Source organism: Pteropus vampyrus, unplaced genomic scaffold, assembly GCF_000151845.1.
Source record: "Pteropus vampyrus isolate Shadow unplaced genomic scaffold, Pvam_2.0 Scaffold441, whole genome shotgun sequence".
Taxonomy (NCBI): domain Eukaryota; kingdom Metazoa; phylum Chordata; class Mammalia; order Chiroptera; family Pteropodidae; genus Pteropus; species Pteropus vampyrus.
In genome coordinates, this window is record NW_011889222.1 from 42,763 (window position 1) to 69,865 (window position 27,103).

At 33.5% G+C, this 27,103-nt stretch overlaps 1 protein-coding gene across 1 annotated transcript in view; it reads right to left on the bottom strand.

Moving 5' to 3' along the window:
• Positions 1-27,103, bottom strand: part of PPHLN1 (periphilin 1) — a 73,224-nt gene that overhangs the window by 25,591 nt on the left and 20,530 nt on the right. Inside the window, exons 4-5 of the mRNA XM_023524080.1 lie at positions 23,743-23,907; positions 21,365-21,426 (exon numbers count right to left, since the gene is read on the bottom strand). Coding sequence (XP_023379848.1) covers positions 21,365-21,426; positions 23,743-23,907 — 227 coding nt within the window. The remainder of the gene's footprint in view (positions 1-21,364; positions 21,427-23,742; positions 23,908-27,103) is intronic.

The following is a 27,103-nucleotide window of genomic DNA, read 5'->3' on the forward strand; positions in this document are numbered from 1 at the left end:
TTATAATGTTAACTTTTAAAATTTACTTTAATAAGAAATTAGTGTTTAAGGTATTTTTTTCATTTCTAGTACCTACTCAAGGAGAAGACCAAACATTGCACATTTATTAAATAAATCGCTTTAACTATTATGAACTTACAAAACTAAATATTTTCCCTGATATGTCAATACTCTCCCAAGTTCCTTATTTTAGATTTTAAAGATAATTGATCTTCCACTGTTTAATGCTACCTTTCCCCACTTCACTACCCTCCCCCAACACCAACTTCCAACCCAATAAGAAATCTCAATAGCTAATATTCTCCCTAGTAATTAAGTAGCTGTATTATATATTTCAGAAAGGAAAAGCAACCTATAGAAACAGCTCACTAATGCTTAACTGTACTCATGTGACTGATATAACTTTATTACTGCTCTGAGATGCTGATCTTCCGAACACAAAAACCTGCTTACCCAAATTATGAACAAGAAAAATACTCAAACTATATGTAAGAATAAAAAAGGCTTCTATTAAATGTGGCTCATCACTATATTACTGGTTCTTAGATAACAGTGATTTTGCTCCTAGGGGCCATGTGGCAATCGATGTGTGAAGATATGACATTTTTGACTCTCACAACTGAGAGGTACTACTAGCATCTTGTGGGTAGAGGTCAGGGATGCTACTAAACATCCTCCAGTGCACAGAGAAGGCCTTCACAGTAAAGAACTATCCAGCTCAAAATGCCAATAGTATCAAAGTTCAGAAACCCTGATATAAATACATAGGAGGACACAAACACACCCTCTCATAAATTTAATCAGTTTGAGAAATATGTAGAAATGTTCTAGAGCTTTCTTGGAACGATTTATCAATTCTAAAATGTTATTAAAATTTCTTCAACTCTCCTAAACATTCAAATTATGTTACATTTTCAAGTAAAATATTTTCAAACTTTTATTTCATATATAGTCCAATACTTAATAGCACAGGCTCTAGAACAAATCAGACAGAATTTAAATCCTGGCTCCATCATTTGTTTACTATGGGAAAGGTTTGATAGTTACTTAACCTCTCTGTGCCCATTTCCTTACCTGTAAAATGGGAATGATAAATTAAGAGGGATAATGGCTACCAACACATAGAATAAGTACTTTAAATCAAACTTTAAGAATAAAATAAAAAAGTTTAAAAACACTAAAAATAACAAGTGTTGACGAGGATGTGAAACAACTAGAATTTACACACCTTGCTGATGGCAATATAAATGGGTACAAAGCTGCTAGTTTAATCCAAAAAGCATTACGTGAACATCATCATCAGTCACCAATCACATTACATCTTTCGAAGTCTTTTGGACTAGTCACCATGCATCTGTTAAACATGTAGTTTTGCTGTCTTCTTGTCTCACATGATAAACCCTAAAATGGATAACTGAAAGGGAACTGGCCAACAGAGACAAAAGTGCTGCCAAGAAACGAAATATGATAATGGTAAAAGTGAAATCAAATTGAACACAAATGGAATTATAAAAGAAATAGCTGACCATGGGAATGTTGACAATGTTACTGCCATTCAAAAGACCCTAGACATGCAGCCCGAGAAAATTAATGAAAGAAAACTTATTGACATAAAGGACAAAAGTGATTATGACCAAAAGGATGAAGATGTCCCACAGGAAGAGAAGCTAACAAAAAACTTCACCTTAAAGGAACACTCAGAGATACTTCATGACAATAAACAAGCAAAGGATAAAATGCTGGAAACTGATCCAAACTTAGGACAGAGTATGACAATTCACCAAGTTATAAAAAAGATGTCTGTACTCGGAAGAAACGTGGCGGAGTGAGAGACATCCCCATTTCTGTCCCCTTGAAACAACAATAAGGTGAACATCTAAAACTCAACAAAAAACACCCGAACTGCACACTAGCACATCTGAGCATGGGATGTGTGCATAAGAGCTATCACAGGAATTGAAAAAACAACTAGATAAGCAGAATGAATTCTTTAGCAAGGAGACTGAAACCCTCAAAAAGAACAGAATAGACCTCTGGAGATAAAGAACGCACTGCAAGAGTTGAAAAATGAAATAACAAACTTGGGAAATAGAGTCGATCAAATGGAGGAAAGGATGAGTGACATTGAAGACAGAAATCTAGAAATAAATCAGAAGGAAGAAGAGAGAAACCGAAGTATGAAAAATAATGAAAGAGAAATACAAGAACTAGCTGACATCATCAGGAGAGGAAACATAAGAATAATGGGCACTACTGAAGGCAAGGAAAAGGAGCCAAGACTAGAAGGAATTTTCAGACAAATAGTTGATGAGAATTTCCCAAATCTAAGGAGTGAGCTAGAGCTTGGAATTCAAGAAGTCAACAGAACACCAATTATCTCAACCCAAAAAGGCCCTTCACCAAGACACATTGTATTAAAAATCAATGACAAAGACAGAATTCTCAGGGCAGCCAGGGAGAAGACAGTAATCTATAAAGGAAAACCCATTAGATTATCATCGGACTTCTCAGGGCAGACCTTACAAGCCAGAAAGGAATGGAATCAAATATTCAAACTATTAAGTGAAAGGAATAGCCAGCTTAGAATAATGTATCCAGCTAAACTCTCCTTTAGATATGAAGGAGAAATAAAGACCTTTCCTAACATACAAAAATTGAGGGAATTCTCCACTATGAGTCCTGTACTACAGGGAATACTGAAAGGGGTCAGCTCACCTAAAACTAAATGACAAAATATATATATATAATTAGGAGTAAGGTGACTATCAGGCAAAGAGAAGGAGAGGAGTGTAACTTTTACTAAGAACGGTGCAATATATGAGCTTAAACAATAAGAGATTTCTACAGCAAGTTAGTAATGAAAGTTCAGCATACATTGGGACAAATTGAGACGACAGTGACTAAAAAGGGGAGAATTCAAAGATCCAAATTCTCAAAGGAGAATGGAGATAAGCCATGTGCAGAAGAAAATGGAATACACACACACACACACACACACACACACACACACACACACACACACACACGTATATATGTAACTATCCTTTACATATTTGTAAAGTTAACCACACACCAAAGATTCAGAACTGAAGATATAACATAAAACAAGAAGGACCAGAGGAAAAAAACTCACAAAAGCCAACTGAAATAAAGAAAACAGAAGCACAAGGACAAGGAAGCAATGGAAACACCAAGCTACCAGAAAGCAAAAGATGAAATGGCTATAAGAAGACCTCATAGTTCAATAATCATCCTAAATGTAAATGGACTGGACTCGCCAATAAAAAGGCACAGAATTGTAGATTGGATCAAAAAACAAAACCCAACCATATGCTGCCTCCAGGAGACACATCTAAGCTCTAAAGACAAATATAGATTCAAAGTGAAAGTGTAGAAAATGATATTTCAAGCAAATGGCATTCAGAGAAAATATTAGCGGTACGAATATCAGGCAAAATAGACTTCAAAATAGAAAAAATAAAGAAAGCTACGAGGGACACTTCATAATGATAAAGGCAATCATGCACGAAGAAGACATAACACTTATTAATATCTGTGCTCCCAATCAGGGAGCCCCGAAATATGTAAAGCAATTACTAACAGAACTAAAGGGAGAAACAGACCAAAACACAAGCATAGTAGGGGACCTTAGTACCCCACTGTCAGATATGGACAGATCATCCAAACAAAAAATCAGTAAGGAAATAACATCCTTAAATGATATTAGACCAATAGGACATAATTGACATTTACAGAGCCTTCCATTCCAAAACAGCTGCTTATACATTCTTCTCTAGTGTACATGGAACATTCTAAAGGATTGACCCCATACTGGGACACAGAGATAGCTTCAACAAAAATAAGAGGATTGAAATCATACCAACCATATTCTCTGATCATAATGCTTTGAAACTAGAGATCAACTGTAAAAAGAAAGCAGAAAGAACCACAAATATGTGAAGATTAAACAACATGCTACTGAAGAATAACTGGATCAGAGAAGAAATAAAAAAAAGATCAAGAGATACATAGAAATGAATGATAATGATAGTACAACATATCAAAACTTTTAAGACACAGCTAAAGCGGTCATAAGAGGAAAGGTCTTATCATTACAGGCCTATCTCCAAAAACAAGAACAAACCCAAATAAACAACCTAACACTTTATCTTAAAAAACTAGAAAAGGAAGAACATATGAAGCAGAAGAAATAATCAAAATTAGAGAATAAATAAAATTGAAAACAAAACAAAACAAAAAACAATAGAAAAAATAAATGCAACAAAGAGCTGGTTCTTTGAGAAGGTGAATAAAATTGACAAACCCTTGGATAGACTCACTAAAGAAAGAAGAGAAAGGACACAAAATCAGGGAAGAGGGGAAATTATGACAGACACTGCAGAAATATAAAGGATCATACAAGAATACTTTGAATAAGTACATAACACCAAATTTAATAACCTAGAAGAAATGGATCAGTACTTAGAAAAACACAACCTTCCTAGACTGAATCAAGAAGAACTGGAAAATCTAAATAGACCGATCAGCAGTGTGGAAATTGAAACAATCATCAAAAACCTACCAAAAAGTAAGTCCAGGAACAGATGGCTTCACCAGTGCATTCTACCAAACATTCAAAGTAGATTTAATACCTATTCTCCTCAAACTCTTCCAAAAAATCAAAGAGGAGGTAAAACTTCCCAATTCATTTTATGAGGCCAATATTACTCTGATACCAAAACCTGGTAAGAATAACACACAAAAAGAAAACTACAGACTGATCTCTCTCATGAACACAGATACAAAAATCCTAAATAAGATACTAGCGAACCAAATACAACAACATATTAAAAAGATTATACATACATCGCGATTAAGTGGGCTTCACCCAGAGGCACAGGGATGGTTCAACATACGCAAATCGATTAATGTGATACACCACATAAACAAATTAAAAAATAAGAATCATATGATCATATCAATAGATGCAGAAAAAGCCTTCGACAAGATACAGCCTCCATTTATGATCGAAACACTTAACAAAATTGGTAGAGAAGGAAAATACCTTAACATAACACAGGCCATATATAACAAATGCTCAGCCAACATTATACTTAATGGTGAAAAACTAAACACCTTCCCTCTAAGATCAGGAACAAGGCAAGGCTGTCCACTATTGCCACTGTTATTCAACATAATGTTGGAGGTCCTAGCGAGTGCAATCAGGCAAGAGAAAGATATAAAAGGCACTCAAATAGGAAACGAAGAAGTCAAACTGTCTCTATTTGCAGATGACATGATTCTCTATATAGAAAATCCTAAAGACTCCACAAGAATACTACTAGAAACAATAAGCAAATACAGTAAAGTTTCTGGATATAAAATCAATGTTCAAAAATCCATAGCATTCCTATACTCTAATAATGAAAGTGTCAGAAAAAGAAGTAGAAAAAATAATTTCTTTTGCAACTGCAACAAAAATAATAAAATACTTAGGAATAAATCTAACGAAACATGTGACGGACCTATATAATGAAAACTGTAAAACCCTATTAAAAGAAATTGAAGAAGATAAAAAGAAATAGAAAGATATTTAGTGTTCTTGGATTGGAAGAATCAACATAGTTAAAGTGACCACATTACCTAAAGCATTATACAGATTTAATGCAATATCCATCAAAATCCTATAGGCATTTTTTAAAGAAATAGAACAAAAAATCATCAGATTTGTATGAAAGCACAACAGACCCCGAATTGCCAAAGCCATCCTGAGAAAAAAGAACAAGGCTGAAGGCATCACTCTGTCCAACTTCAAACTATACAACAAAGGGACAATAATCAAAATGGCATGATTTTGGCAGCAAAATGGCAGCAAAATAGACACACGGAACAGTGGAACAGAATCGAGAGTCCAGAAGTAAACCCATGATTATATGGGCAAATAATTTTTGACAAAAGTATCAAAAACATACAATGGAGAAAGGAAAGCCTCTTCAATAAATGGTGCTGAGAAAACTGGAAACTACCTGCGAAAGAAGGAAACTAGACTGTTTTCTATCACCACACACCAAAATTAACTCAAAAAATGGATTAAGGACCGGAATATAAGACCAGAAACAATAAAATACATAGAAGAAAACTTAGGAACTAAACTCAAGGACCTTGGACTTAAAGAAGATTTTATGAATTTGACCTCAAAGGTAAGGGAAGTAAAAGCAAATATAAATGAATGGGACTACATCGAACTAAAAAGGTTCTGCTCAGCAAAAGAAATCGTCAACAAGGTAAAGAGACAACCATCCGAATGGGAAAATATATTTGCAAGCAATGCCTCTGATAAGGGCCTAATATCCAAAATATAGAAAGAACTCATACGACTCAATAACTACAAAAAAAACAAACGATCTAATCCAAAAATGGGTGGACCTGAACACACACTTCTCCCTAGAGGACATACAAATGGCCAACAAATATATGAAAAGATGCTCAACATCGTTAGCTATTAGGGAAATGCAAATCAAAACCACAATGAGATACCATCTCACACCTGTCAGAATAGGACAAGTAATCAACAGGACAAGTAATAACAATGTTGGAGAGGATGTAGAGAAAAAGGAACCCTCATACGCTGTTGGTGGGACTGCAAATTGGTACAGCCACTATGGAAAATAGTATGGAGGTTCCTCAGTAAACTAAGAATTGACCTACCATAGGATCCAGCAATCCTTCTACTGGGTATTTACCCCAAAGACTTGAAAACCCATATCCGAAAAGATATTTGCACACCAATGTTCATAGCAGCATTATTCACAGTGGCCAGGACATGGAAGCAACCGAAGTGTCCAACGACAGACGATTGGATAAAGAAGCTGTGGTACATATATACAATGAACTATTATTACTCAGCCATAAGAAGAGATGAAATACTGCCATTTGCAACAACATGGATGGACCTCTAGATAATCATGCTAAGCGAAATAAGTCAGACAGAAAAAGTTGAAAATCACATGATATCACTTATATGTGGGATATAAACCTAAAAGCAACAAATGAACAGGACAAACAGAGACTCATGGACATGGACTATAGACCAGTGGTTACCAGAGGGTAGGGAGATGCAGGGAGGTAGACAGGGAAAAGGCACTCAAATATGTGGTGACAGAAATGTAACTATGGGAGATGAACACACAGTGTAGATATATATATATATGCCTTACTGTTAAAGTGTACAGCTGAAACTTATTGGATTTCGTTAACCAATGTCACCACAAAAAAAATTAAATAAATTTTAAAAACTTAAAAAGAGAGGGTTAATTGCTTTAGATTACAGTACAAACACTGACAGTGAATTAAATTTAGTTTTTTCTGAATTTTCATTAACATTTTTGTGAAAATATGTGAAACATTTTTATGATTAAAAAAAAAAATAAGGAAACTCATGCCATTGCATTGTAACCACTAAAATCAACTCTGTCTTCCCTGCGACCAGAATAAACTACCATGAAGAATCTGTGCAGAAAAATAAGGTGCACACGTGTGTGCATGCATGACCTTCTGTCAAACATTTTTGTGATTAATACATTGAAAATTGAAAAAAAAAGAAAAAAAAGATGTTTTTTCCACATCTTAAGTTATATAAGATGTCAAGCACTACTCAAACCACTCTTGATAAGTTTTTTACAAAGAAATAAAACTCTTTAATTCTCAATGTTTTTTATGTCTTAAATTACAGCATACTAAATGATTAGCTTCATCATTTTTTTCATTTCCCTACACATTTCCAGTTGATGGAGTTTAATGTTTTGACCAAAAAAATTTTTTAAGTCATAACTGTAATTTTCCCTTTGACTATGAAGACTGTTTTAGATCAGAATAATAATTACCTTTGGGGAGGAAGAAGAAAGTAATTCAGTAGGGCATAAAGTAGCTTCTGGGATGCCAATGATGTTCTATTTTGTAATGTGAATTGTGGTTACACTTATGTTAATTCATTGAGCTGTACACCTTGATTTGTGTCTTTATGTTAAAAAGAAAGTTGTTTACTTCTAAAAATGTGATATGTATATATATATATATATAGCTTCTTATTTATCATGATCTGAAAGGATTTTTTTTTGAAGAAAATGAATCAAACTTTTTATTTTGAAAAAGAATTTTCATTCTTAATATTTAAGGAAATACATTTTGTAAAACTAAGTATCATCTAAAAATCATTAATACATTTTAATGATTTCTTTTGAACACCCAAATAGCATAGCATTACTTGACAAGCCCTAGAGGAGTCAACTTTGTCAACTTCAGGAACCAACATGTTAGGTTATCTTTTCAGAGGATTACTAAGAAATCAGTGCAACATGATTAGAATCCTCCACCTCAGGAAATTCTCTCTGCAAAGGCAAATCTTCCAATATGTCTTGACCAATAAATCATCTAACATATATTTTTATTTTCCATTATTCTGAAAAATGCTATACTTTTACACAATCTTAATCTTCAACATTATTTCCAAATATGATGATTACCTTTACCCAATCTGCTGAAAAAGTCAGTGAACAGATTCAAAGACAATCTTTTCTAAACAAAATATTTTAAAAAGTAATCTTTTATAATAAAAAATAAAATTTAAAGACGTTCTTGTTCCCAAGTTTCTCTTAAGTCTCTGGTGCCTGCTATGCAATTAAACTAGCAGATGACTAATGAATAAACACAAAATAATTAATAGAAAAATTTTCAGTCTTCCTTTATCCTTGGTTTAACAGCTTATATCTCCATGTACTCATTCATGTCTTTAATTCTATATTACATGTGGAAAGATATTTTCTACTAATACAATGTTTGACACACTATTTAAAAAATATTTGTATTTAAGAGTTCAAGCCAAAGGCTCACCTCAATTTCTGCTACTTGAACAAAACACCACTACATTTAAGAACTACTTTTATGTTCAAAAATATAGAACTAAATAATTCTAGCTCAACTGCTGAAAAAAAATCTAGAAAAACTAGACAAAAAATTTTTTTTTTAGAAATCTGCTCAGAGTCACCAGAGCTAAGAATTCAGTAAAAATCTATAGAACCAAACTGCAAGAGAAATAGGAAGCCCAGAGAGCTGTGCCTCTCTTTTGGGGGCTGCTTTTCCTTTTATTTATCTGCCAATTTCAGAAGCAGCAGCTGAGAAGATGAAAAGCTGAGAAATAAATTTTAATAGCTTCAAAGGATTAGGATATAGTCTGGATCTTACCAAGGAGGGTTGAAACTCTAAAGGTCTGCAAAATAAGAGCAGGGTGAACCTCACTTCATATGCCTGGAATTCCTTAAGGTGACCCTGGATTACTAATGACTCTAATCCTCTGTTTGAAATAGGTAGTAGAGGTTTCTGTTTTCCTGACCATTAATTAAGATTCCTTAAATTTACTTCAGATGTAAAATCCCATTTTTAACAGGAAAATTTATGTATTTAAATCACATAAAATAAATTTAAGCTAGGCATTCTTAAACACAGAACTGTTTCCTGAAGAACTGTACAAATTAAAGCAAAACTGCATATACAACTGTCAGTGAAACTTTAAAAAGTAAAACAGGAAATCTGTGTAGATTATCATTACTTTTCTCCAAAAAATTAAAATGGAAAAATCAACTAATAGAAATGTCACTTTATTCATACTATTTTTCTTTAAAAATGTGTTAGTCCCAACACTCATGATTAGCCTCAAAATTCAATCAATATTAACTAGTATAATTTTCTTTGTGCAAGTACCATCCTAATTTTTAAAAAATTTTAAAGGAAGAATTTTGTTTGTTTTAACAATGACCTTGAAGCATGCTGAATAAAGCAACAAGATACTGGGAACTTAGGCACATTTTTAATGCTATTCTATAAGTCACAGGGTAAAAATTTCACACTGCAAGTAACACAAAAGTTCTATTTACCACACAAAGAAAACTTACATTAAAAGCCCTCAAACTATAAAGTTTCTAGCTATGCTGAAAAAGAGGATATCAACATATATGATATAATGGGTTCAATACAATGAATTATCAGGCAAATCAAAAAGAGCCATTGAAGAAATATGAATAATAGTATTAGAATCCTTATTATAAAGCCTTGGGGGGAAAAAAAACCCACCCATATTTAACTGAAATGATGATTTTTATTTTCAAAAATGTATATAACTTGAGAGTTAGGAGAGCACCTTCAGTGGTATCAGAAACATTTCAGCCATAATGCTGGGTGCATACAAGAGGCAAAGTCACCTGGAGAATGGAAGATGGAAGAACTAATACTCTATAATGCACTGTTTCTCAAAATGTCCGGAAACCATCTGCACTGTTTTTGAAAGCAGACTTATGAAGATCAGGATTCTGCCCTGTTAATACACACCTCCAAGGTAATCCCAGCTCCTCACACCAGTCAAATCAGACAAGTTGTTATAGACCCCTCAGTTTCAGCAGATGCACGTTTACTAATTAAAAATAAAATTCAACACAGCAGGAGGCAAGGATATAAGAAGAAGAAGGGAGAGAAAGAAAGCATTTTTCTTATCTGAGATCTCATTTTTCTTTCCTTACCACATCCAACATGCACAAATATTCTACACAAAATACTGACTACTTCATTTCGAGGGAACATGAATGTCAAAAAGAAATTAAGATTTTGAGAATCATTTTGAGAAAGCAGCTAAGTATCTAGTAGAGCAAACGGAAGAAAAAGTTAAGTGCAGATCTCAAATACTTAGTTTAAAATGTGGAAACAAGAGAACTAGGGTATCTCTAACACCTGAAACAATTTCTATTGTTATGGAGGTAAGATATGCTTAAATTGCTATAACAAAAATACCACGAATGTAATAGAGTCACTACACAAAAGAAATCTATCTAACCAAGATGAAACAGTCTAACACAGGCGTCCCAGTGTAAGAGACTCTGCTTCATGTAATTATCCAAGAACCTAGATTGACCACTCTATTTCAACATGTGACTTCCAAGGTCACGGTTGTGTTGTCATTCCATTCCAGGACCCACCCTGCAACATGGGAAAAGGTAAAGGTCTGTGGAAGAACACGTATATTAGTATGACTCCTACTTACATTACACTGGAGATAAATTAGTCACATGGTCACATCTAGCTGGAAGGAAGGCTGGGATATGTAGTCTACCTGTATGTGACTAAGATGTGTGGAGAAGTAGAAGTCTTTTCAATAAAGATGTGTTTCATTTCAACGAAAAGTTTGGAATTCCCAAGTGAAATGTATCTAACAGGCAGTTGGATGCAGAAATGTTGAGCTCAGAAAAGAAGCCAAGGGTATAGAAACAGATCTGTCCAACATTAGTAGCAAATAGTACAGGTAAGTGTTTCACAAACTTCAGACTGCAAGACTCTCTGCATCACAATCATGCAGACAGCTTGTGAAAAATACAGATCCCAAGCCTCCACTTACTGAATCAGAATCTATTGAGATGAAACATGAAAATAAACATTTTTAAGGCGATATTAATGATTCTTATTAACACAAGTTTTTGAAACATATGTAAAGGGAGTAACTGCTACCAAGGATAATGATATTGAAGTTACTAGAATTGAGGGAAAGTGCCAAGAAGTCACTGTAAATATGATCCTGTGGTTTCTGGACTGCTGTCACTCCATATTACCTTTTAAACCAGTGGTTCTCAAGACTAGCTTCACATGAAAATGTCTGATGAGCTTTTAAAACTGATGCCCAGACTCTACCCAAGCCCAATTAAATCAGTCCTCGAAAGGTGAAGACCAGGAATCAGAATTTTTTTACTAAATTTATTTATTTGAATTAGTTTCAAGTATACAGTATATTGGTTAGACATTTATAATATTCATAAAATGATTCCAATTCAGAATTTTTTAAAAAACGCCTTTCATCTAATTCAGAGTACAGCCAGAGTTGAAAACCACTGTATTAGACAAGCTGCCATTATATACTCTTTATTTCAGAGTTCCATTGTTTCCCTACTCCAGAGACTGTAAACTCGGTTTTTAAGTAGTTGTGAATGCTGAAAAATCAAGAGTTTAACATTTTAAAAATCTGGATTTCTGACTTCTTTTGAAGCAAGCCATGATAGGCTTATATTCTCAATAGCAAAGATCAGCTGGTACCAAGTAGCAGCTGCTGCAATTTGATCCTCGGCATTTGTTTACATTCCATGACTGGCCACTATAGCTACATGAGATATTCCCACTAACAGAGAAGGATAGTATCACCACAGATAAACAAATATGTTAACTGCTTACCTGTAAGTATTATAAGTCCTTTATGCTTAATAACTGTATTTGTGTATACTTAAGTAACAAAATACAGTAATGAGTCGATCTTGTAAATTTTTTCACATCTTCAGCCTCTTCATAAACCTATCCCACCCAACTTCTTCCTTTAACTGAAACCTGTTGGAACACAAATATAGGTTCCCCTGCTATCTGAAAGTAAAGTGTTACTATGAAAACTTCTGTACGCCACAATGTAGCTTAAAGTGAAAAGCAACTGCCATTAATTATCTATGAAAAAATTTTTGTATGTTCCCAGACCCAAAATTCAATGTAGGCACAATGTCTTTATTTGTTCTCAACAACCAAAATGCTTAATTATGTCCAGTTTTATGCTAAGGATAACATCCTTATGAGTTCTCTTAGGCTTTTCTGATACCTTAGGACACATCTTGCTAACGGATGCACAAAATCAATTGAGAGAAAGCACAGAAGCTCACTGACACAGTTCAAAGCCATGGTGGTATGATGCTGAGATGCTGAGTATGGTTGTGGGGAAAGAGCCTGGTGGGACCACTCTGTTGTTCAGGGTGTGTGCTGCTTCTATAAGGGCTCGCTGTAAAACAAATGCTGAATGCTAATTTGGCATTTCAACTTTTTTATAAAAGTGAAAATCCTCTTTGATTTCTTTCCGTTAGAGAAAACACATACTAATGTAGGTCTTTCATAAAAGCAGGGGATATCTGTATTGCCTCCCCTTCCACTCTTGGGCAGTAGGTGCACATTGATAACTCTGCCTCAAGGTCTAAAGTACATGGGAGATATAGGATTATGTTCTAAATCCTCCATCCTCTAAGAAAAGGGGAAAAGAGCCCAACAAACTCCTTATTTAAGTTCATGCTATCCCACTATAACCCACATTACCCCTATTACCAACCTTTTGGTAACTTTCCCAGATTTCCTAAAGCCTTTAAGCCTCTAATGACAGTCTGAACTATAATACATCCTTACCCACACCATGGGTGACTTTCGAAATTCATATGCATAATCTGTGCAATGTTGTAGCAAATCCTTGACTACCTTCTACTTCTTCACAATACTTCAGCCACACACTTAAATCCTAAACCTTGCCACTCATTACCCAGAGGTGCTCTTCATCACAATCCAATCCTACATTCCTATTACAATGCCCTAGTCTTTTCTCACTCCTATATTTTCTAGCAATCCATGAACCCCATCCTGGCTTCACTTGTTGCCCTTCCGGCCTAAATTACAGTATTTGAACCACTCTATGAATAACAACATCTTCCTGGCAATTCTGATACACTGTCCTAGCCAAACCAAAGCCCAAATTAATTCCGAAATCTGTGATTTCTTCACTGGTATAGTTGTACTGCCATACATAGAAAAATTACACAAGCCTTCAGATTGGCCCCTCTACACATACATGGTCTCTACCTTCCATTGTGCCTTCAATTCCACTAACATTATTTTTATTTATCATTAGTGAGCTCAATCTCCCATTCACTCAGCAACTATTCTATACCCTGATAATTCTCTCAAAGTACTCTAACCTAACACCAAGCCTTTCACCCTCAATGAGTTACATAAGTTCCTGAAAAATATAGCAGTCTTCAGGTATGAACCACCTCAACTGCCAACCCAGATCCCCTCTCCCCTAATTTGCCTTCATTTACCTCATCCCTAATTTCATCCTTCCTTACTTGATATATCATCTCTGCCCTATGCTTATTAAAAATTAGCCCTTTAATCAATGGTCTTCATCCTGGTCCTCATTTACCTTGCTGCCTGTATCCCTTTTCTGCCTGTATCTTCAAACTCTCTTTCTTTTCAACCTAACAATATGCTTAATTCACTAATTATCTAAAAAAAAAAAAAGCTTTAGAAGCTATCGCTTTAGCCAGTGTCCTTCTCCAGTTAATAGCATTCCCCACTTTCCATATCAGTTAAGTATTTTTTAAAAAGTTATCCACCCAGGTTGAATCTAACCCCTCACATCTCATTCATCCTGACAGCCAAACTCGAGATATTTTTAATCGTTCTATTACTGGTACAGTCAGCTGCATTAGACATTGGTGACCCCTAATATTGTTTAAAAAGTTTTATTTTCTACCACTTCCTTAGACAATCCCGATATTGAATGCAGCTCCTCCCTTGAAACCATTCCTCCAGTACTGATAATCTCAGATAATGGTATTATTATATACACAGTAAACAAAACTGAGAATCCAAATATTTCCTTCTTTAGTCCCACATCTAACAACTACATCTTGCTAATTTTTCACTTCCTAAGCATTTATCAAATTTAGCATTTTTTCTATATCCCAACTCCCCTCTCCCAATTCAGATGTTTATGATTTCTTCTTCTATCTCCGGTGCCATCTTTTAAAGTCACCCTCTATACTGAAGACAAAATAAACACTTTGACTGCGCTATCTTAGCCCCTCTATCCCTATCAGGTTAAACATTTTTAATAGCTTTCCACTACTAACAGAATAAAATCCAGACTTCTTAGTTAATAATTTAATCCACAATTCCCCAGCTCATACATAATCATCTATAACTACTTCTATACATAATGCTTTATACAGCTTTGCTCAAGCTCTTTCCTTTGTAAGAACATGTTCCCCTTTACCCTTTTTCCAGTCAACTTATTTTTCCTTCAAGTTCTGTTCATGTTATTCACTCCTACAGGAAACCTTTAAGAAAACCCCAGCACAGGATAAGTGCGCTTCTTTATTTTCCTTCCTCTGGCACTTCATGCACCTTCATGTGTAATGCATATTATGTTACCTACTTGTATCTCTGTTTCACTCACTAGACTGTAAACTAATGATATAAGCACAGTGGCCTATACACAGTAAATACTCAATAAACGTTTATACCACTGAACTAAACCAAAAAAGATGATGTGTAGTATTTTTCTGTCAAATAGTATATCACCTAAGATAAAATCGCTGTAATAAAATTAAAGATTAAATCTATTTTTTAAAAATATCAGTAAGTATGAAATACTGAATCAAATTAAATTTTCCAAATGCGAATACAGAAAGAAAAAAATAAAACAGCATTTAAAAATAAAATATACTGGCCAGTTGGTGACACTCTTGTTCCCATCCTAAGATATATTCTAAGATCTCGGTAACTAAAGGGGAAAAAATGACTCTGTAAAAACAACCTCATTCTGTCTAAATCTATAATGCTTGGTAAAAAGTATGACATGTTCCCTGAATACAAAATGAAATAAATCCTAAAATATTCTGAATTTCATCTACAAGTATGTTTTGAACAAAGCAATAATATAATTACTGTATAAATACAGAACCAAGATAAGTAGGTGGTGATATACTTGAAATGTGGATAAATTATCAGGTCTCTGGCTCTATTAAATAAGAAAGGGATCGCACTCAGAGAAAAGGGTGGTGGGGGGTTGGAGGGGAATGGACTTTGCATGAGGATGATAGAAAATGTGATAAATTCTCTTTCTCTGTTAGCTGTTATTTAATACAGTTGCTTCCAATAATTCCACACTCCCATTAGTAAAATATATTTGAATATGAACTACTAATATATGTATGCTGGATTTATAAATTACATAATGTGCTACAACATGAAACACTTAAAACAGAATGTGAAAAAAGATAAATTATAAATAGAAAGTTCCACTGCCCAGTAATAGGCCTATGAAAGATGAGGTAAAAGTAAGGCAGCCCAGCAGTAGCCAGTGATAGCAACCTGCAAAAGAAAGGTGCTGGAGAGAGTGAGAAGAAAGACTCATGGAGTCAGAAGATTAACTACATAATGGAATGTGAGCAAATACACTGTCGAAAATTCTTTGCCCATACATATGTGGATTTATTTCTGGGCTCTCAATTCTGCTCCATTGGTCTGTGTGTCTGTTTTTCTGCCAATACCATACTGTTCTGATTATAAGACAATTCAATTTTTAAATGGGCCAAAAACTTGAATAGACATTTCTCCAAAGAAGATATGCAAATGGCCAGCCAAAAACCATATGAAATGTTCATCATCACTAGCCATTAGTGAAATGCAAACCAAAACAATGAGACATCACTTCACACTTCCTAGTATGGCAATAACAACAACAACGACAGGAATACAAGTGTTGGCAAAAAAGTGGAGAAACTTGGGCTCCTATATGTACATCACTAGTAGAAATGTACAACAGTGCAGCCACTATGGAAAAGTTTGGTGGTTCCTCAAAAAGCTAAACATGGAATTACTACATGACCCCGCAATTCCATTCCTAGGTATGCGCCAACAGAACTGAAAACAGGAACTCAAAACTGATACTTATGCATCAATGTTCACTGCAGCATTGCTCACAATAATCCAAATGTGGAAATGATCCACGAAACGTGGTATATACATACAAAAAGGAATGTTCTGATACATGCTACAACATGTATCCCATAAAAAGGAATGTTCTGATACACACTACAACATGGACGAACCTTGAACACATGGTAAGGGAAAGAAACCCGACAAAAAAGGACAAATACTGTATTATTCCACTAATATGAAATACCTACAATAGGCAAATTCATAAAAAAAAGTTGAATGGTGGCTGCCAGGGGCTGAGGGTAAGGGGGAATAAGGAATTAATGCTTAACAGGTGTAGAGTTTCTGTTTGGGGTAATAAAAAAGTTTTGGAAATAGTGGTAATGGTGGCACAATACTGTAAATGTAATTAATGCCAGTGAACCATGCACTTGAAAATGGCATATTTTATGTTATGGATATTCTACCATACAACAAAAACAATTTTTTTAAACACAGAAGCAATCTTGTAGGGATTCATGGTGGCCAAATTTGGGCATGAAAATAATGATAACAATGACTTATAACACACTGAATAAAATAGGAATCCATTAGTCCACACTGATATTAAGTTTTTTTTTAAGTGGGGGAATGGTGAAGAGAAGAGAAAGCTCTTCCTCACAACAGAATGCCTGCATAATAAATACGGAAACAGTCTAATTAAAAAATCATCCATTAAAAAGTACATTAATCAAATCAGGCAAGAAACATCAATGGATGCTAAAACTAGTGAGTGCAAGTGAGAATGAAGTATGGCATAATCACATAATTTCAAAGTATCTCCCACAAAACACTTATTAATTTTATGTGAGGAGGCTAACTTCACATATTCCATCTTAATCAAGTGATAAAGATCAAGGACACCAGTGAGGGGACAAATCAAAAGCAGGTACAACAGGATGCAATAAAAAAGAATACAGTATCACTTCTGAGACTGCCCCAACAAAAATGCATAACCTAAATCTAATCATGAAGAAATATTAGACAAATCTAAATTAAGAAACATTCTAAAGTGTCTGCCCTGTATTCTTCTTGCCAAAAACAGTGAGTCATGAAAGTCAAGGAAAGACTGAGGAATTGTTCCAGATTTAAGAGGTCTACAAGAATATGACCTATGAACTCAAATTAGATCTTTTTACTATAAAGCACATTATTGGGACACTGCTGAAGACATTAATGGGGTCTCTGATGAAGGGTTACAGGAGTTCTTTAATTATTCTTGCAACATTTCTATAAATTTTAACAGTTTCAAATAAAATGTTTTAAGTGTTCTAAAATTTTATTCCCACAATACAAAGAATAATTGTGTATGCCCCACTGATAAAAACAAAAACACTGACTAGCATGGTTTTTCTAATTGTTCAGAAGCTTATTCTCTTACCAATATACACAACTACTCTCTTTGCCTGGTTTACAATACAGTGATTATTTTTTCTACAACAATAGTTATTTTACATTCACCAAGTCTTTTAGGTAGTAGCTCTTAAATGAGCCCACCTGATAGAGAATATTTTACAACCTAGAAAGATGCTAGCCAGTAAAAGCTATAGCTTTTGTGATAGCATAAAATCTGCATTTTGCTGAAGACATCCAGACATCAAGTGAAGGTACAGGAAGGTTTTGAAGTAGATGCACTTTCTACTCCACTATGCTCTTTATTTTTTTTCATAAAAATTGTTTTGTATGTATGTAGGCTTCATGAAAATGGAAACTTTTTATCCCCAAAGGCTAGAAGAGTACCTGACATATATCAGACACACAATATTTATCACATGAATGAATATATTGTATAGAATGAACTGTATATCCTGATAACAGAGAACATACTTTGTTTCAATGCTATCGTAGTTAGGAAAACTGATCAACTAATGGCTAATAAATTTCAAACAGTAGAATAAGAGTACAAGGAACATCCTCTAATCACAGAATAACTAGAATATCTCAGAATAACCATAAAATTGCTATATATTAGAATCAATGGGATACAATTACAGCAATGCTTAAAGGAAATATCGAAGCTCTACTTATACTAATAAAAAGGAAAGAAAAATTAATGTGAATATCCAAATTAAAATTTAAGATTTTTTTTAAAAAATGGAAACTGAAGTACTATAGACTTTTAAAAGGCAAACTGAGAACATTTATGAAAATTTAAAATTCATATGCCCTTTGATCCAGAAATTCCACTTTCTGACAATCAATCTCATAGAAACTAAAGTACTGTTTCATAAAGACATTATGTACTCGAATTTATTGCAACGCTGTTTTGTACTGAAACCAGTCAACATTCATCAATAGGTGAACAGCTAAATTACACCATGAAACATTACTTGGCCATTAAAAAGAATCTAATTAAAAGTTAAACCAAATAACTTGCAAAGATTTCCACATGCCTCTGAATTAGAAATGCAATTTAGAGAAAAGTATGTATAACATGATCTCATTAACAACAATTAAATATCCTAAATTTTTAAAAACATAGAGAATATATACCAAGCTGTTAACATGGCTGTGGTGACTGGGAGTCACATATATGATTTATTTAATTTATGTAAAATTATACACACATAGAGGAAAATGTAAAATGCTAAAAAAGACAGGAAGAGAGAATAAAGAGAAAAAGAGAAACTGTTATTTAAAAAACTGAAATAAACCTAAAAACTGTTTATTTGGGAGAAAATATAAACCATTAGCTAATCTAATCAAAAAAGGTTTGGGGGTTTTGTGTTTTTTATGGGGGGGTGGGGGGTAGACAGTTTTGATTTTCATATTTACATCCTTATAATACCTGATATTTACTTTGACATACCAGGCTTCCAATTTCACATTATTTTCAAATGGATGGCAGTTTGTCCCAGCATTATTTATTGATGAGTTCATTCTTTCTCCATCTGATTTGTAATATCGCTGTTGCTATATCACAAACTCCTACACATATCTGGGTTTGCTTCTAGACTCCCTATTCTGTTTCACTTTCTACATTACTACAGCTTTATAAATTTTCATACATAATGTAATGAGTCTTCACATCTTTTTCAAGATTATTTTTACAATTTGGCTCTTTCCTCCTTCATATTAATTTTAGAATCAGTTTGCCAACTTCCATGTAAAAAAATCCTGGAATTTAGACTGGAACCATATTGAATTCACATCTGAATTTGAGAACTGTTATCTTTATGATACTGTCTCTTCCCAGCCAAGGATGTCACATATATGTTGCTCCCTTTTTCCAGGTCTTTTTAAATGTCCTTTAGAGATGACCTAATTTCATCTATTTGGTCTCACACACTATTAGATTTATTCCTATTAACTCCTTATAGTTTTCATACTATAGTAAATATTTTAAAATTATATTTTCTAATTTATACTGCTAATAGTTGATTTTATTATATTGAACTTTGCTAATTTCTTAATAGTTCTAATAATGTATAGACTCTCTTGGCTTTTCTGCATAGACAATCACATCATCTATATATAGTTTTCTTTCTTTCATTCTCACACTTACACCTTTATTTGCCTTGTCTTACTGTGGGGGCTGAGACCTCCATTACCATTATGAATAGAAGTTCTGGTAACAGGCATCATTGCTTTGTTCTGATTCCAAAGTCAAAGCTTCTAATTTTACCATTCAGAATAGCAAATCCCCATTTATCAGATAAAGAAAATTCTCTTCCATTCTTAGCTGGCTAACAGTTTTTATAATTATTGTTAGTTTTAACACAGTAATTAAATTTTATCAAAGTGTTTTCAGCATCTATTCTACTGCTTCTTTTGAACGAGAAAGTCTGTCATGAGTTCTAAACATCCCTACACATCCCTGTCGTGATGCCAAATTGCAAGATTTAACCAACCACTGATACTGAACAGTTTCTGTAAATGGTCACATACAAATTAAATAGGTCAAGACCACCAAAGTATAACTACTGTGGGACTTCTCCTTCCCAGGGAAAGAAGGACTGGTTTGCTTTCTTCTTGCTACAAAAGATACCAAGCTCTTGATCCTGCCTTCCTCAACTAAGAGCATCCTACTGTGTGCATAGCAACCATCTCTACCCATCACATCACTCTGGTGGTACTTGGGGACAGGGAACTGGTACGACCACACTCTGCTGACTGCAGTGGTTGGAATAATAACTGCCTTCCTCTGGTCCACTGAATCCTGTTGTCTACTTTTGGCACCTAGGATACATTGTGGCAGTTGACTCCTTGCCTATGATGTTGGGGGGTTATTCTCGGACAGTTCATAAAAGATCCTTAAAAGGCTCCTTTTGTAACTTCTAACACTACTACTGTGATGTCACTAAAAAAAAAAAAAAACTATCATTCTATTGTAGCAGATGCCTCTGTGAGTAACTAAAGCTCACAATGATTGAGGTCCTTACAAAATGTGTTTTCTCAAGCAATTGAGAGGATATCTATGATAGGAGACACTCTGTAATGACCCAAGTATTACGGAAAAAATGCCTTAAGTAAGCAAAAATATATCTTATAATCCATACCACACATTAAGAATAATTTAATAATTTGATAATATATCAATAGTTTAAATATTTTAATATATATTATCAATTATGAAATGCTAATAGACAGAACACTAGCTATTAATGCTATTGTTATACTGCATAGACACAAAAAGAATACACTGTTTGTTGCTTTCAAAATTTTAAATCCTAATAAAAAATATTTCATCTATGTACCTTGATGTTAGATTTTAACAACAGATATCTCAGTGAGTCAAGTATCAAAGCAGTTATTATTTTAATCTTTTTACCTGTATTCAGGCTGACGACTTCCAGAATGATCATCTCTTGTCCACTTATAGCTAGATTCATCCTGTAAAATAAAAAAGTTACTTAGATATTTGTTTACACTATTTTGGTCATGTAGGATATATCTAATAGTACTACTGGAAATCAGTCTTTAAGACCAAAATAATGGGGCAAAAACACCTTTCTAAATTTCTCAGAGCTTAAAAGGAATAAAATAAAGAAGATACAAATTATCCATTATAATAACTAATTTAATAAACTGAGAACCTGTAGTATGATTTATCTCTATGAAAATGCTTAAAATATTTCTTTGGTAGGCCCTAACAGCCTTATTGCCAAAGACATATCCAACATAACAATAACTAAGGGCTGGTCAAGAACAAAGGCTCAATTTAAATTTAATTGAGCATACATTTCTCTACCCTTCATTTTATTCTTCCTATGGCAAGTTCACATCAATTTTCAGATTCAAGCCCAATGAAGAATATGCTACGGTCCCACTTTTCTCCTTCAAGTTTTTTTTTTCTCATTTTACCTCTCATTAAAAACCATAATTAGAAACAATATAAAGAACCATCACTCACTGATAAGCTACAATAGAGCAAAATGTGGCACAAAGTTGAAAATCAATCAAGGAAAGCAAGTACATTTTGTCATCTAAGACATATTCTAAACGATGCAATAAAAGGAACTACATAGAAATCTACACCCAAATACTTTAAAATTACACATAGAACAATATAACATGTGAATTACTTAATCAGAAATACTGATTCAGATAAAATAAACACTACTTTCATCTCTCTCTTTAGCATCACATACTGCTACTCTTATATAACTAAAATGTATTCCTCATTTTCCTTCACAGCATTAAATATAAACAAAAGAAAAACTCATCAGCTGTAATAAAATATTGGATCAAGTAAGTAGTTTGCTTTAGATAACTGAACTCTAGATAAAAATTAGTGTCATGAGAGTCCTAAGGATCTCAAGTGGGTTTGTTTGGAGAAAATTTAAAGAGAAAATGTTGCATACAGTATGAACAAACACAATTTGTAATGATAATTAAAAAAATTATTGTTGAGACACTTTTATGCCACAAGATTCTAGAAAATAATTATGTTTGTGAGGATTCAAATATAATTGGTCCAATGAATCCAAAATTCCCTCTCTGCGCTAAATGGCCACAGGATTTTCACAATAGGAATAACTTTATGCAAAGGCCAAATAGTTTCTGCATAAGACTACCTGGAAGAAGGGCTCTGATGGCAAAATCCAGTGTTTCTAGAATAGGGATAATGTGTAATTACTTTTCAACACTGAATCCCTCTTCCTAAAGGAACGGCATTTAAAAATTAAACAAAATAAAAATTAATTCTATGAGAAGTGAATAAGTTGTAACACCCCAAAATTTAAAAACAAACACAAGAAAACATTGAATGGTCTCATTACCACTATAGAATTATCAGGGTCACCATGATACAGTAGTAAGAGAACTGAACTCCCATATATACCCACCCTAGGTAAATCACCTTACCTCCATTTCTTCAAGTGTAAAGTAAGGAAACTAATTCCAACAGCCAACGTAAGGTCAAATTTTATCATAAGCAATGCTTGAATATGCTCTGTTAACTACAATGCTATATAGTAGGGAAGGGGAAAAAATGTAGGAAAGTCTAGCAGAGGAATGCTGTAAACATGCAAGCTGGGTCAAAAGAATTGCATAAAGAAACAGTTTCAATCAAGCTCAATGACAGATAACTCTAACATTAAATATACTTATAGATTATTAAAGATTATCAAGAGAAACAAAATATAATAGCAATAGTAATAGTAATGATAGCAGCTAACATTTTATAAGCGCTTACTATAGAATAGGCAACGTTTTGAGGGCTTTCTGATCTAAGTAGACTTTAATAATAACTATAACGAAAATGACAAAAGTGAAACTGAGTCTTAACAACCTTAACCCAACCTCACCCACAGCATTTCATGATAAAAATAAAAATAATTATAAGTGGGCACATCAGTAAGAGATGGTAACTACCTGCTTATTACTTACTGAGTACCAAGGCAATAAATAGATTGCCTTTAAGTACTTCTGTAAATCCTTGCCAGCTTGGGGGATAAAAAAAGCAGGCTACTTGGAATTAATGTCATTTAGATAGAGCTATCCAGAGGGCTTACCCACTTTGTCCAGCACCCCAAAATTCTTGACTACCAGTTCCCATCTGACAGCTCCAGTAGGCAATTCAACAAGGCATCAAGCAGGAAGTGTTTATTTAACTGCCTTCATGGCCAGTCACATAAATTTCAAAAATTACATAATTTTTAAACTTATGAAAAAATAACAATTAGTACATGGGGGAAATTTACATACTCCTCTGTGAGGTGGACCACTTCTTCGAGCATGAGAAAAACTGCGGCCCTCGTCATATTCTCGGTAACCAACATGACTGTAATATCTATTGTAGCTTCCTTCACCAGGTCTGTCTAGCAGTGGTGGTTTCTTTGGCACAATATTAACTACTCTATGGTAGCCATCCTAAAACAGACAAAAAGAAATATATAAAAATCACTAATTTCTCTATTTGGTTTTGGAAAGGTTTTTTAAAAGCATAGGAGTTCTTATCCTTAATCAAATAGAGTAAATGTATAAACAAACAAAAAAATGCATTAATGAGATAACATGAATATAACTAATAGTAAGGTCTTAACGTGAATTAAAGGAAATAAAATTGTTCAATGAAGAAAGCCAGGTGTTTAATAAAAAACATGCAGCAATGCAGAAAACCAATTATAAGTAAAAGAAAAAATATAATATTATTGTTTTAATAAAAAAATGAAATACAAAAAGAGTGTTACAGCAGCTCTAATCCCTAACTACCTAGGAATTTTAGAAATAAAACCATTTAAGATAGCACACACCTTTGATCTACTGTCAAAGTATACTGTTAAGAAGAAATATGATATAGACTAGTTGTTACCAGAGGACTACAGACTAGTGGTAACTAGTGGGGTGGGGGAGGAGGGGCGAGGTGGACAGGGTAAAAAGGGGTTAAATATAGGGGGATAGGGGGAGGGTGAAGTGGGTAAAGGGGATCAAATATATGGTAGCTGAAGGAAACTGGACTTTGTGTAGTAAACACACAATAGAATATATAGATGTCAAATTATAATGTACTCCTGAAAATTATATAATTGTTTTAACCAATGTTAACCCAATAAACTTAATTAAAAAAAAAAGAAATACAAGATTTTACATATAAGCAGTAGTGAATTGGGAGGTAATACTGAAGTAGGAAGATCAAGAGGAAATATTTTGCTATTCTTCCATAGCACTGACAGAGGAGATTCTGATTTCACAGGTTTGGAAGCAAAATAAACCCAATATAAAATTTGAACAAATTTTCCAAGTAATATGTTAGTGTTTTAAAGTTTTAATAAGAATGAGTTGTTTGTGGGGGTTGGGAAATTGAGCAGAAGGAGAGTAACACTTGTCTAAGGTTAGTAGCTGCCGTGAAGTAACTGAACAAAAATAATTACCAACAGTGAGAACTAGAGAGATACAAAGCACATATGTGCAAATAATCTGGTCTTGAGAACTCATGCTACCTTTCTATCAATATCAGATAAGAGATACATGAAAGAAACTGTCAAGCTATCAAAGTATAAGACATGATCAACATGAATTAATTTGACAAAAAGAAAAAAACAAAACATAAAGCCCAACAGTCTAGGCTCGATACTTTACCATCCTAAGCCTCAGTTTCATTATCTATGAAATGAAATTAATACTAATACATACCTCATGGGGTTGTTGTGCGGGCTAAACAAAAAACAGATTTTAAAGCACTTGGCACAGTAGCATAAACTAAGTGCTCAAAAATTGTTTGCTATTTTGATTACTACTTTTGTAAGTCTAAGTGAAACACTAAATTCCTCAAACTATTTCCTTAAATTATTTCTTAGTATTAATAACTACAACTATTCGGTTAATAAATTATTACATCCTATTAAAACTTCCCGATGGGTAGGAAATTTGTCAGTGTGCTGGGAAAAATAAAATCAATAGTTCGTATCTACTTGACAGCTGAAATGATCTACCAAATTATTTTCCATGGGAATAATAAGGTGGTTTCCTTCTTTAGTACGTTAGATATTAAACCGTATGGTATATTTTATACATTTATATAAAATGCAGTATACAAATGAATTGACTCTTATAAACACTATCAGATTTCAATTAAAGCTAAGCAAATATTGAGCTGCTAAAAAAAATTGGCATTAAGCCAAAATTAGCAATATTACAATTCAAATCATTTTCTAATTCAAAATTTATTTAAAATTTTAATTCAAAATTTGTAATAAAAGTAGAATCGCTGATTTCTCCAATTCCAAGAAACCATGAAATTCCAATCCACCATATCCTTGTTTGTTTGTAGATGCTTATTTAAAAGGATGGGGAAGTGAGTATATGTGTCTAAACACCTATGAATAGAGGGAGAACTCCTTACTTAACCAAACAGACTGTTTCTTTGTTCAACTCCCCCAGTTACTAGAAAGTATTTCAGGATTCAAAAATGTTTATAGTAAAACTTTTGAAGAAGTAAAACTCTAATCGCATTTAGTTATATGTTTCTACCAAATAATAATTTTTAAAAAGTCCTAATGACAGCTCTTGTATCTAGGAATAAAGATCAAATTTGCATTCCCTTTATGTTTTGAGAAAGTGCTCAGGTGTAAGTACATTATACCATCTCTACTCTACAGGCATCTGTTCTTAAAGAAAACTCCCTAGCTATATAAAAAGATTTAAGGAAATGAAGATGACTATAGGAGTCTGAGACAAAGCAAGACTGCATTTTCAGAGACATTTCATGTCTTATACAAATATATCATTCACAGATTTCTTTCTCTTTCCAATAAAATCTATGGTGAGGGGCAAAGATTTCAGACTTTCTCTTCTAAAAGTTTATATTATTACGAAAGTTCAAACAATATTTTACATTACCTGCAATGCCAGACCTGAATAGAAATGTCATCATTGTTAGAAATTCTTGTACAAAACACACTGAGCTATAAACATGTAATTTTCCTCTCTAAATGCTAACAAAAGTACACGTTTTCAGGCATTGATATGTTTGAAACCTCCATTTTAGCAATATCTTAGAAAACAATGGCACCATTGGTTTACATACAAATCAGAAGTAAAAACTATGACTTATAAAGTATATTTGAAAAGGTTTTTAAGGATAACAGGATTGTTTTCAATTAACCGAAAAATGAAACCAACAGAATTAAAAATTTCTATTACTGAAAATGTGGGCATTTCAATTCTTGAGTTTGGACATAAAATCTCAATTTACCTCAATGAAATCAATTTTCATTGCTTCTGCTCATTATAAAAATATCTATATATCACTATTAATTAAAAATATTAGAGTAGATCAATTTAATACAATTGTTGCATAAGTATGATGTATCAATTTCCTGTGGATGCTACTAGAATTTCCAAAAACAGTGTAGAATCTACCAGATTTGCTCCTCCAAAGTTAGTATTAATGGTATGATTAGTCAGACCAAAAAATAAAATGTATATGTAGCTCATTATAAAAATAATTAAAAAGTCTATTTTACTTAATCATTTATCTACTCTGACAGGATGTAGAAAGCAAAATTTTGCATACAAACTTAAATACTTTTGTGAAAGCTATACTTCTATGAAATTTACACTTTCA